Source organism: Equus quagga, chromosome 3, assembly GCF_021613505.1.
Source record: "Equus quagga isolate Etosha38 chromosome 3, UCLA_HA_Equagga_1.0, whole genome shotgun sequence".
NCBI lineage: Eukaryota > Metazoa > Chordata > Mammalia > Perissodactyla > Equidae > Equus > Equus quagga.
The window spans coordinates 65,451,088-65,464,906 of NC_060269.1; the positions used below are offsets into that span (position 1 = coordinate 65,451,088).

Sequence of the window (13,819 nt, forward strand, 5' to 3'; positions counted from 1 at the left end):
CCACGTGATGGGTGTGATACCTCATGGAAATCACTTTACCCTTATGCCTCAATTTCCCTATATGCGCTGCTTCTATCAGAGATTCTATCAAATAAAAAACTATTCAAACATATTAGTCATAAAAATACTATTAGGGCCAGCCCTGATGGCCTGGTGGTTAAAGTTTGGCACACTCCGCTTCAGTGGTCCAGGTTCCGCTCCCAGGCGTGGAACCATACCACTCGTCTGTCAGTAGCCATGCTGTGGCAGTGGCTCACACAGAAGAACCAGAAAGACTTACAACTAGGAAGTACAACTATGTACTAGGGTTTTGGGGAGGGGAAAAAAACCAAAAAACTATTAAATGACAGCAAAAAATGTTACAAGGTCACCAGGCTGAAATATATTTGAACTGAATGAATCAGTTTCTCTGACTGCGGAGTAGATGGACAGGCAGCAAGAGGTTCCCGTTAGGAGGACAGGAAGGAGATCTGCCATGAATGAAGGGTAAGAAGCGAGACAAAAAGGTGGTTTTTAAGATGGCAAGGTTGATGTGCCACATTCACTGCTGCTTCTGTATGACCTTTTCTTTTTAATTACAGATAATAAAAAGAGTGAGTGGAAATATTTTGGTCTCCAGGCAGGCGAAGTTCAGCAAGGAAACCTGCCACTGAGTGAGAGAATAATGCTACAACAGTGCAAATGCACATCGTGTGTGCAAACAGAGCTGGCATCATTATTTGAGACTAAGAAATGCCTGCTGGACAGGCACCAGTGTACCCTGGAACGTATGGATAATAGCTGTATTTGTTAGAAGCAGCTGGCCTAAAATTCAGAGATCCAAGTTCTAATGCCAAAGCTTTGCTATTAAACTAAGCAATATAACCTTGTTATATCAACTTTTCCGGGGATTATCTAAAAACTAGGAAAAGATCATCTCTAAGTTCTCTTCCACTTTTCAAACTGTAACACTATTTTACAGATGTATAGAAGTGAATTCTTAAAATCTAATATAAGCATGTTAGGCACTGAAATACAGGTGCCTCTAAGTGTAAGGTACTATAATCAATGATGTAGACACTGATTTTCCTGAAGATAGCACTACATTAGAAGGTCCAGTATAAGACAGGGCTTGAAAATGTGGAAAATAAATTAGGTAAAATGTGCCAAACTACTACAACAAGATCAAGTTTTGGAGGGAAAAGTCAATTATTATGATCATCATTATTTAATCTATCACTTAAAAAGTACATTGATATTTACACTAAGTAATTCTCAAAAGACACACTACTAATCTGAGGTTCTAGATAATGAATCTCTGTCTTGAATTCTTAAATGCAGTTAAGAATGACAGATGCATGAAAAAGGAAGTCCTTTTTTTCTACCAGTGGCCCTTCTCAAAAAGTCAGTAATAGCACTTTAGAATCTTCAGTAGACTCTTCAGAAAAGCATCACAGAAAATGATTATTCTTTAAATTTTTTGGCCTTATTTTCCAATATAAGTAAAATGTCTGAGCAGTTTCAGTAACTCCACGTTAGACTTTTAATTCCAATTTAATATATTACTGACAGCCTTTAGGAAAATACTAAACTATTTCTTTGACTACATTTATCGACCCCCTATTAAAGCAAACATCTCCTCCATTAAATGAGTCTTTTTTCACGTTTGATTTTGACTGAAGAACAAACCACCAACTACAAAAGGTGAAAATGACCTCACTGTCAAGCAAAATATGACTCAATCAGCTTTTGACAACTTATGTTTTAAAATAATATAAAGCCCTCAGTAAAAATGTAAACTCTCTTAGAAACCCTCAATGTAAGCCCATGTATTATATACTTCAAGATGGAACTGATTAGGAAGCAAAATTAATTTTGAATATTTTTCTCCAAACACCTTTCTTTAAAACAAAAGCAAAGTGTAGAAAGCCATTAACTTTCAGTAAAAAAAAATACATTCAAGAGCAGAGAGTGCCTATGGGAAAGCCAGTTCTAAATTCTGAATAACAAAATTAACATTCACATTTTGGTTATCTAATAGGAAAGGCATCAAAGAACACTGAAAGATGACATGTCAGAAGTTCTGGGTTCTAGTTCTTGGTTCTGTCACTAAGTAATCAAGTGATCTTAACATCTTGACTTTCTCTGTAAAGAAAGGGAAATTGTATGATCTGTAAGGTTCCATTTCAACTCTTAAGTATTTCAATATTCTTATGGTCAAGTTTTTAGAAGCTTAAAAACAGGAAAAGAAAACTGATTTTGTCCCCCCTTCCCACAAGAACATTCTCTGTCAAGAAAAGCTTGACTCTTATTTTCATATCTTCTTCCAACCAAAATAAATAAATAAATAAATAAAAGGAGACATATTTAGTGTTTGTGCATCTTCTAATCAGACACTATTAATCATTTCTTTTAAAATTAAATTACCTACCTCACTGGGGTGTTGTGAGGATTAATTCATTAGTGTTTGTAAAGCACTTTGAGATCCTCAGGTCAAAGGCGCTATAGAAGTGCAAAGTAGTAGTATTATTACTAGATTCTTTGCTTATTTAAGGAATTTCACAATCCTTTAAAACCTAACTGTGTTATGATTCAGATATCTATTTGTAAAACCCTGCAATTTATCCACATTACTTTTAACTTTCTGAATATATTATAAATAGACAGGGGCAGGATGTTTCAAAACAAATTATTTTAAAGGTTTAACTTTGATCCTCAAACAGTGGGAGAGAGCAAGGGAAAATTCTAGTGTGACAAATTTTGTTTAGCATAAAATTTAGTGAGAAATCTTGTCAATCGGATTTAGAAGTGTGCCTAACTTGTACTCAAAACAAAACAAAACCCACTTTAATCACAGATACTGTAATGAGAAATTCCTTTCTTCAAAGAGAAAAGGAAACAATTTTTAAAAGGTTATAAATTACATTACACGCTTATACATGCAACTGTCATTTAAAACCTTTGTATTTAAATCACAGTAACAGTATTAGTATGAACTGACGTAAAAATAATTGATTAGAATTTCTTTAAACTAGCCTCCCACCCCCAATTACACAAAGTATACTAAGCATTGAGAAGAGGTCAAAGCAATTTTGCTATATGGAGTTTTAAGAGAAAAAACTGAGGAGGGCCAAGGCTTCAAAAAAAATTAAAATCTTGAATTATTCCACCACTTCCCACCCCTTTCTCTAGCCAAATATTTTTACAATTAAAGCATTATGTTTTTAAATCAAAACCACACACACACGTACATACGCACAAAGCTAAGAGAACCAGAGCTATCTCCACATTGGATATTCTGCTTGACAAAGACACTTCTTTTTAAAAAAAAATGCCAACATCCTCTGATGAGATTCTCCAGTGCAACACAAGCTCCAGTCCCAAAAGCAAACTGAAATTTAGATATTAAACTTTAAATGCTTACCTCCTGCTCCTGTTGAAAGATGACGACTCTACCACCTTTATCTCCTGTTGCTAGTAATTCTCCAGAATGATTAAACTCTACTGTAGAAATTATATCTGCTGTATAATTGAAACAAAAACGAAGATATCAGTTTTTCTTTCCCAACTAACTACAGTTTAAGAATTTAACATGTTTTTCCAAACACATTCTAAGCCTATATTTATTTCATGAATACTTTGGTTCACTAAAAACTAATTATCCCCAGAATAAATCAATATGAAACTACTTTAACAAATAGGAACACAACAAACAATAAATATTAGTGGTTTATATTAATATTTCACTAAATTCATGAATGTAAAGAAATTAACAATTTGTGAAACATTCTATGATAGCATCATTAAACAAGAACAATTATCTTGCTAATCTTCTTTCTTATATACTTCTGATAAGGTTCTTTACACAAATCCAAATATGGTTTATAAAATTAAGGCAGATATAGCTGAAACAGGGAAAATTTATTAAATGTAAAAATAATTTCAGAAGAAATTTTAAGTCATAAATAAATTCAAATTAATAAAGTCAAACAAAAATTTGCAAATAGAACACATTTATACCAGAAACGTTTTGTGCTATGCACCTTCAATATGCACAGCTCTTCTTGTGGCTCCCAAACACTGCAGGGAGTACTAGAATCAGTCATGCTACACCCAAAGTCGGTGCTAACTTCACAGTCAAGTTCAAATAAAGTTATCGGGGGTTTTTTCCTTGCTTTTTGACACCAGAGCCATTTTCCTAAGAAAAAAACCTAAGTTACAGAATTGGGCATTAAGATGAAGCAATTACACTGTACAATTCACCACTGTTATGAACAAGTTCTTCACTATAAACGTAGTATGCCAAATTAGAAAAGACCCCATTACATACATTTTAAATAAATAACTTTTTTTTTTTACAGAAGATAAGGGTCATTTTCTGGTCTACATTAGCTCACTGTAAGAATTTAAGAATGGGACTTTATATAATAAAGAAGACTATATACCTTAAACTAAAAAATTTACTGACCAACGTATCTTAACAATAATCTGTCCAACACTGGCTCTTATTTTCTTTTTAGTGATTTTTCCAAGTCCAGCTTGATTTTGGAAAGCTTTCTTTGCTTCCTCCATTGTCTAGGTCCAAGGACTTCACCCGCGTGGAACCCTCTGAAAGTTAAACGCGCTCTCCCAAGAAACGGCACATGTTTATACTTAAGTGCACACGAAAACCTGCATGCAATTCAGAGGGTCTGAACGGCACCCCACCTCCAGGTTAAACACCTTAACCCAGACAGCCCACCAAGGTCAGCGATATCAACAGGAAAGAAATTTATTGTTCACACTGCATGCATATGTAACACAAAGGCATAAAGCTGAATACACTGGATTACTCTGTAAAGCCAAACATGAATAAGTGCTTTTAAAAGCCATTCTATTAGGTGCTCTGTACTGTACTTCTGTGGTGAATATAATAAAGAATTAAAAATAGAGATAGTTCCTGCACTTAAAGCACAGTAGAGTACAGCTGGAGGGAGAAAATAAGTAGCAGCTAACTATATCAGAGCATACGGAGTCACATCTTATTCAAAAGTTAGGTTCTAAAATTAGGCAATAAGGTGAAAATCATACACAGTAAAAATTATCTTTAAATTCAAACCCCTCGGACAGGTATCACTTTGGAGATGCAAATTCTTTCTCTTCTAAGTCCAACTCAGCCAATTTCCCCACAGCATTAATAATTTGTGGTTCCTGTGGCTAACTCATCAAATGAACTAGTGTATTTAAATATAAAGTCATGCTACACCAAAAACACTTATCTTTGAATTCTAGAATATGCTCTTGGCTTGGTGAAATGCTCACAGCTGACACCAACACCAGATTTATTCTCCTGTTCACTCAATGGAATAATAGGGAGAGTTGGCTCAGTATTTAAATTCTTACATCTGTTCTCCAGGTCCAAATTACTGCATTCATCTAAATTAAAGTAATTACGACTCCTTGTTAGGAAGATGAACTGCCATGGTTGAAACTTACTAAAGCAATATGTCAACGTTCACAGTATGACTAGCCTGACTAGCCTCTCTGCTGAGCAGTAGTGAAAAGCAGGGGGAAAAGGTGTGCTGCAAGATGGGCTCAATTTCTAGTGGGGGAGAAATCTTCATCTTCCTTGGTGAGCTGGAAAGGAGAAAATCTAGAGATGATTACATCAGTAAGGAGATCATTATAATAAAGGATTGAGGAGATCTGGGAAGCGGGTAGTGGTGGTGGGGATTTCACACTTATTCTTAGAAGACTGAACAAGAATCAAGTAACAAAGTAGCAGGCACAATACCCACCCCAAAGTACTGACTCACATAGCTAGTTATAACGTGTTCACTCAATATGTGATGGGAGAGGAAGAAAGAAGCGTGTGTATATGTGTCTGTGTGCTCGTGGCGGGTCAAAAGGGCGGGACGGGGATGGAGAAAGGGACGGGGAGGGAGAGGGAACAGAAAGAAAAAGACCAATAACTTATTGCAAGATGCAACAGGAATAATACACCTGCTTTTACAACGTGTCACTTCTCATCCCAGGAATGGTTATTTTACAAGGAGACTTCCAGATAGTGATGATGTGTGTTTAGTACTGAACCAGCTTTGTAGCAAGGGTACAAAACTTAGCACAATGGAGACAGGCTGAGGAATCCTAGAGACAACTGGCCTAAATATCAAGAGATGCTCAATGTTAAGACAAAACAAGAATCGAACATTTACACCATAAAAAGTCAAGCTACTTTAAATCTTTGAGGGAGAACAAGATTGGGTGAAAGGCATACAATTTTCTCAATTTATAGATATTCTTCAGACACTGGTGTTTGTTAGTACAGTCATCCCTTGGTATCTGCAGGAGACCGGTTTCAGGACCCCTGGCAGATGCCAAAATCTGTGAATGCTCAAGTCCTTTAGTGGGCCCTCTGTATCCGTGATTTTTCCATCTTGGATTCAATTAACCTCAGATAGTAAACATAGCACACGATCTGCGGTTGGTTGAATCTGCAGATGCAGACAGCCAACTGTATTTACCTTGCCAAAAGCCAATGAAAAAAGAGAAATTTTTAGAAATAGCCAACGAAGCCACTGCTTAATTGAACAGTGTAAAGAAATTTTATTTGGAGAAAGGGTGGGTGGACTGACTCATAGCCGTCTTCCTGGGATTTGAGGGTTTTTTTGGTGAGAAAGATTGGTCCTGAGCTAACACCTGTTGCCAGTCTTCCTCTCTTTGCTTGAGGAAGATTGTCACTGAGCTAACATCTGTGGCAATCTTCCTCTATTTTCTATGTGGGACGCCATCACAGTGTGGAATGATGAGCAGTGCATAGGTCTGTGCCCAGGATCCAAACCAGCGAACCCCGGGCTGCCAAAGTGGAGCATGCAAACTTAACCACTATGCCACCAGGCCAGCCTGCCTTCCTGAGATTTTTATGCTGCATGTATTTAATATATCCATATTTCAGAAGGTAAATTATTTTCCTGGTTTGTATGATGTCATAGTGTTCCTGTCTCTGCACCCCCCCCCCCAAAAAAAAAAAAAAAAAAAACACTCCCTTCTTGATAGTTTGCCCTTCTTTATAAGTGTGAGAGCCACTGTATACATTTGTACCTATTTAATGTCCAAGTTTATGAATGCTTTTAAAGTTTTTCTGAGTTGTAAAATGCCAAGATCTCGCAAGGTCTCACTGGGAATATGACACATAAAAAGGATGAATAAAGGGAGAATGAAATCAAATTCCGCTTCTAGATCAAGACAAACATAGAGGAATCAATTATAGACAACACTATAAAACTGAGCTTTGAACCACATGTGCCACTGCATGTTAGTGTGCCAAGAGCAGGTTATGGGTGCCTGGATACTACAGAGACGCAAATCTGTAATCTCCAGTTGTAAACAATCTTGTTTACCTCAGTGTGCCACACAAACATTACTATTTCCTAGTTGTGTCATGATGTGCAACAGGTAAGGAAGCATGGCTCTAAAAATGGTGCTACCAGATCATGCCATACCACAGGGTGGTCAAATACTGGTATCTGTGCTTTTGAAAATAACAATAAATCTATTCCTAGAAAATAATCTTCTCATGTTCTGATGCCTATACCACTAACAAAAATTCGAGTGGATGATGGCAGAAAATCTATTAATAGCACTATTCAATAGAACTTTGTTACAATGGAAGTGTCCAATATCTGGACTGTCCAATACAGTAATCACTAGCCACAAGTGGCTCCTGAATTTTTAATTTTAGCCATATGTGGCTAGTGGCTACCATACTGGACAGCCTAGGTCTAAAACATTACTGAGTGGACATAGACTTTTATTGCAAAGCCAAAAACGCTGCAACTAAGAAAATTATGAACCTTTAAACATACTCCGGGTACAATAAAACAACTATCAAACACACACACAGATTGTTGCTCCAAGGAGGAGCAGGCTGAAAATGTAAATACATTTCATGAAAATTTAGATTCCTGGATGCTAGTTTTACAATAAACCATTAATGAAAGCTACGAATACTTGAGAATACTTTACTCTTGAGATTCTAGTTTTTAGAAAAGCAAAGACATTAACCTCACTGTTAGAGCCATCACACTGAACTCGAGGTATGGTTCAGTATGACAAATCAACTAGGTCATGTTCTCACACACCAACAATAACCAACAACAAAAATCCAAGAACAAAAAACTTCCTCTTTTAAAAAGAAAAATAAGAATCTTTCCTATGACCAACAAAAATGTTATTTCACAATAAAAAAAATCTGTTAATCTTACAAAAGAACATTCTAATAAAGTTAATAAAAAGGAATTACTCCTTTTCAGAACATTAGTCAACTGCCTTACTGTGCAATAAGCCAAGACACAGCAATTTTAGGTACACGTTGACTTCAAATTGTGCAAGACAAATGCAGTATTTAAAAGGCACAAATTTTTTAAAGAAAATTTAACACAATGTTTTTGACCTTTGTTGTTAAAATCTATATACTATTAACACCAAGGAATTTATGATGTGTTATATAAAATGGAACTCATTTCTTCCAACCCCTTCTTTCTAAACTATCAGCAGCTGGGTTTCAGCCTAAGAAACTGAAATAACCGCTTTCTTTTGGGGATGGAGTGGTAGTTGGTAGTGGTGGCAGGAATGACAAGGGCAGTATTACTGGTCTGTTTCTACTTCACAAGGCACACCACACGGTTCCTTCTTGCTACCTACCTACTTTCTCTATTTCTTATGGGCTATAATCAACAGAATAGGACACAATCAGCGAAAGGTTCAAAAAAAACACTCTCAGCATAAAAATCAAATGAGAGAATTTAATATATAGTATATATAAATAGCAGTAATTAACAATAATTCCTATATATTAAACGACCAAATTATTATTAGCACTGACATTCTCTAAATACTTCAACCCTTATGTTGTGAGGCACTTTATGGGGTTATTCACTGATTTTAAAGTTCTATTTGAGGACTATGGCTCAAATAAATAATCTGAAAGAAACCAATTAAAATTAGCACCAACATGGTTATAGGTATATTATCTATCCAGTAGTCTTCCCTTATCTGTGGTTTTGATTTCCATGATTTCAGATACCCAAGGTCAATCACCATGTGAAAATATTAAATAGAAAGTTCCAGAAATAAACAATTCCTAAGTTTTAAATTGCACATTGTTCTGAGTAGCATGAAGAAATCTTGCTCCATCCTGCTCCGTTCCACTGGGACGTGATTCATACCTTGTCCGGCATGTCCACACTGTATATGTTACCTGCCCCTTAGTCACTCAGTAGCCTTCTGGTTATCAGTTGGACTGTCGCGGTATCACAGTGCTTGTGTTCAAGTAACCCTTATTTTACTTAATAATGGCCCCAAAGCACAAGAGAAGTGATGCTGGCAATTCGGATGCCCAAAGAGAAGCCAAAGTTCTCGACTGAATAAGGAAAGAAAAAAATCATATGCTGAGGTTGCTAAGATCTACAGTAACTTTTATTACAGGATATTGTTATAATTATTCTATTTTTAGCTATTGTTAATCTCTTACTGTGCCTCATTTATAAATTAAACTTTATCATAGGTATGTGTGCATAGAAAAAATATAGCAGTAGGGCTCAGGACTATCTGCAGTTTCACGCACCCACTGGGGGCCTTGGAACGCATCCCCCATGACTACTGTATAACAAAAAAAGCTGAACAGACATCAAACATCCAGTAATTAGGAAATATAAAAGTAAATTCTAGTACACAGGTTGGAAAACTACGGCCTACCCGCTGTTTTTGTAAATAATGTTTTATTGGAACCCAGCCATGCCCATTTGTTTGTATATCGTCTTTTGGCTGCTTTCACTCAACAGCAGCAAGGTCGAATAGTTGGCAAAGACTGAAAATATTTACTCTGTCCCTTTACAGATAACGTTTGTCAACCCCTATTAACACAATCTGTATTAACATTAAATAATAAATATGGTTTATGTGAATACAAAGACACAACAAACTAATGTCAAAGCACACACTTTACACAGATATGTACAACCATCATGTGCCAAGTACTGTGTGCTAAGTAAGCATTCACATATATTCTCATTTAATCCTTATAACATCACTATGATATAGATATCATTTTCAATTCACAGAAGAGTATAAGGAAGCACTGAGAGATTAAGTAACTTGTCTATCACACCTGCATCAACTGTCAGAGCCATGATTCAAATTTAGCAGGTGTGAACAATCATATGAGTAAGGTGACAGCACAAAAGTCTGTAAATCAAAGGATAATGAATAAAGGACTAATGCAGAATATTCAGTTAACTGCCTCTTTTTCATTGCTAAAATGCCTGTATTCAATAAAACAGAGTCAAACTACATCGACTTCATACTATTTACTAATGGTCACATTATAATTACTGTCTGTCTTTCAGCACCTACTACATTTAAGGCACTGGGTGATCCACATTCTAAATTCTACTCCCTAAAGGGGCTTATAAGAAAGTGGAATGTGGGCAGGCCCAGTGGTGCGGCAGTTAACTTTGCATGTTCCGCTTCGGTGGTCTGGGGTTCACCAGTTTGGATCCCAGGTGCAGACCTACACACCGTTTGTCAAGCCATGCTGTGGCAGGCGACCCACATATACAGCAGAGGAAGATGGGCACAGAAGTTAGCTCAGGGCCAGTCTTCCTCAGCAAAAAGAAGAGGATTGGGGGCAGATGTTAGCTCAGGGCTAATCATCCCCCCCGCCCTAAAAAAAGTGGAATGTAATCACAACAGTTAACCAAGGAAGGATTTAGTGAATGTTTAAAAGAACCTAAGAAGGAATATCATAAGGCAAAATAAACAATACAAAATAAATTCCAGGCCATAAGGACTGAGTAAATATATAAAGATGTTCCCTCTTTTTTTAGACAAAAATAAAGGCGGGGTGGAGGGAGCTCAACCAGGAAGAACTGCTTACATATTTCTAACCATCTGGATTACAGATTCCCAAAAGTTCCACTTGAAAGAGTTAACAAAGCATCCAGTGGATGCTGACAAACCTGATTCTGTTATTTTTCTCAATATGATTAGGCTTTAAAGATAAATAACACAGAAGAAAATTTAAAAGGCTGAAACTCATAAAATACTATAAACATTGCAGCAGCAAATAAGTAACTCTAAAAAGTGCCTTATGCGACACAAGACAGCATAAATCTTAAGATAATCAGGAGGTTCACAAAAACTTTATAACCACTGTTTCTTAAAATTCTGGATTCTGAACACTATTTCAAAAGGGACTGCCCTGGTGAAAAGAGCAAGTGTCTGCAAAGATTTGCTCCAAGAGGAACTGCCAGTGTGGTATTCTAGATACGAAAGGAAACTTCCATACCTGGAAGAAAATGAACTTATCAAGTTGGCTGTACTGAATCTTATCTTTTGACAAACAATATTTGATTTCCCACAAAACTCTACCAGGTAATCAGTCTCTTCCCGTTTTTGTTACATTTCAGTAAAAACAAAGACTAACAAAGAATACTACAACTAACCGCATAAACAAAAGTATTCAAAAAAAGTACCTAATAAAAATGTACAGTAACTTAGCACTTCCACTTTGAAAAGGGTGAAGTGAAAGACAAAACTCAAAATTAAAAACCTGTCATCAGTTTTCTGTCTCTGGCCTTGAGGGAGTAAGACAATCTGGATTCATCCTCTTGCTGTGAACAACTAGAAAACGGAACAAAATACATGAAACAACTGTTTTCAGACAGCTGGGCAACATGGAGTGCAGGACTGTGAACCCTTAGAGAAGGGAAACAAAGTGAGCCCTATAGTTGCCCCAGCTTCCTGGACAGGTCAGCGAGCCAGGAAGAAGCCAGAGATCAGCAATCTCACTGAGTTGTGGAGTCAGAAACTGGAGGGTTAGGGAGAACCAAAATAGCTAGAATTTATGGGCAGACTACAGAGAGAAAGCTCAAGAGATCTACAGTGGGATCACTTACAATCTCTAGTTAAATCCTGATCTGAGCATATGTGGTGTGATACTCCACAAGGCCTAGGAAAGAACCAGCAGAAAGCTCAGGAGGGCTCAGAATATTAAGGGCTCCCACCAGCCACAGCAGAGAAACTGCATAATTAATGAGGCATCGGGTAGAGTCCTCAGAAGAGTATACCCTTAGTAGTGGGACTGTATCAGCACTAATGACTAATTTGTCCTAACAAAGCTCAAAAGCAAACTTTGACCAAATTGATCTCAAGTAACTTAACTGTACTAGAAAAAATCCAACACTCAACAATGTAAATTCACAACGTCTGGCATCCAATTTAAAATCACCAAGAACGTAAAGCAGGAAAATATGACCCATAACCAGAAGAAAAATAAACCAAAAGAAACAGAACCAGAAGTGACAAAAATGATGGAATTAAGGTCTTAGCAGACAAAGACCTTAAAATAGCTGTTGTAAATATGCTCCATATGCTCATATAGAACAAATCATGAACAGGATGAGAAATGGAACACAAAGGACAAAAAAGAAACATCTAAGAATGAAAAATACACTATCTGAAATGAAAGATACACTGGATGGACTAACAGATTAGATAACCACAGTAGAAAAGAGCAAGAATTGGAAGGCCTAGCAATACAATCAAAATAAAATGAAGCAAAGAGCAAAAAAAGCACAAAGATCTAACTTGTAGGATAACATCAAGTGTTCTAACATATGTATCATTGCAGTCACAGGAAAAAGGGGGGGAATATTTGAAAATATGACCAGCATTTAAATGCTTAAGCACGGTGACACTGTACGTAGAATAATCAAACCAAGACATCAGTTATAAATGTCACTTCTACAGGTATATAGCAGTGGCAAATCAAAAATCACGAATAGCCTTGCACTGGTGATGTGACTTTGCAAAATCCTGAAGAATTCTTCATAAAATTACAATATTTCAAAGCATAATCTTCTCTTGATTTACACAGTAAACTTTAGTATATACATTAAACCCATGCAAAAAAATACTTAATAAAATAAAGCAGAGCTGGGTTTTAGGCTCAGAAAATAAGGAAGCTTTTTTCGGCACCGTGAACACTTGGTAGAATATTTTAAGTCATGCAGACCATGGAACGATTTTTTCTTGTTCAAGATTGTCCTACAAACTGCCAAACAGCTGGCACACTTGGCTCATGCCTAGTAAATGCCAATAATGCCTACAATCACTGGTAAAATTAAGCAAAAAGAACTGAACAGGTCAAAAGTCTGTAATATGTACACACGGATCAAAGACATGGTGAAGATGCAATAGTCATAAATCTTTACGCCCAAAGAAGGTTTTTACTTTATACATTTCGGGGTTATTAGGAATAAAGGGATTGACAAAAAGCCTAATTATAGTAGAAGACTGACATATCCTTCCCTATGCCCGACCAGACTTAAAAAAAAAAAGTAGACAAGGGGGGATTGGTGGAGGTAGGGAGGAGGTAGGAGGGATAGTCGCTTGAAAAATATAATTGATAAACACACAGGGAAAACTCTATACTGATACAGAAAATACACATTCTTCTAAAGAGCTATGCAATTCAAAAAACACTCATACTCTGAGCCGCAGAGTCCTTTAAAGAATTCTAATTATTAATTTAAAGACTACATTCTCTAACCACAATAAAATTAGCTAAATATTAACAACCACTGTTTCTAATCAACCACTTGGTAATTTTAAAATTCTAAGGGCAAAAACAAAAATTAGTGTTGCAATAAAAATACTTTAAAAAGATTTAGAGGAACCTAAGTATATAAATATTTAAGGTGGTATTGTTTTTGTAAAAAATGATGACAATGATCACTATAAAAGAAAACTGAAAAAATAAAAAGCTGAAATCCCACCACCAAGAGAGAACCACAAGTAA

General features: G+C 36.3%; 1 protein-coding gene across 2 annotated transcripts in view; it reads right to left on the reverse strand.

Annotated features, from left to right (window-relative positions):
- PPP2R2A (protein phosphatase 2 regulatory subunit Balpha) overlaps positions 1-13,819 on the reverse strand; it is an 81,601-nt gene that overhangs the window by 26,554 nt on the left and 41,228 nt on the right. For both annotated transcript variants that reach the window (XM_046656387.1, XM_046656388.1), the window contains exon 3: positions 3,404-3,501. In XM_046656387.1, coding sequence (XP_046512343.1) covers positions 3,404-3,501 — 98 coding nt within the window. The remainder of the gene's footprint in view (positions 1-3,403; positions 3,502-13,819) is intronic.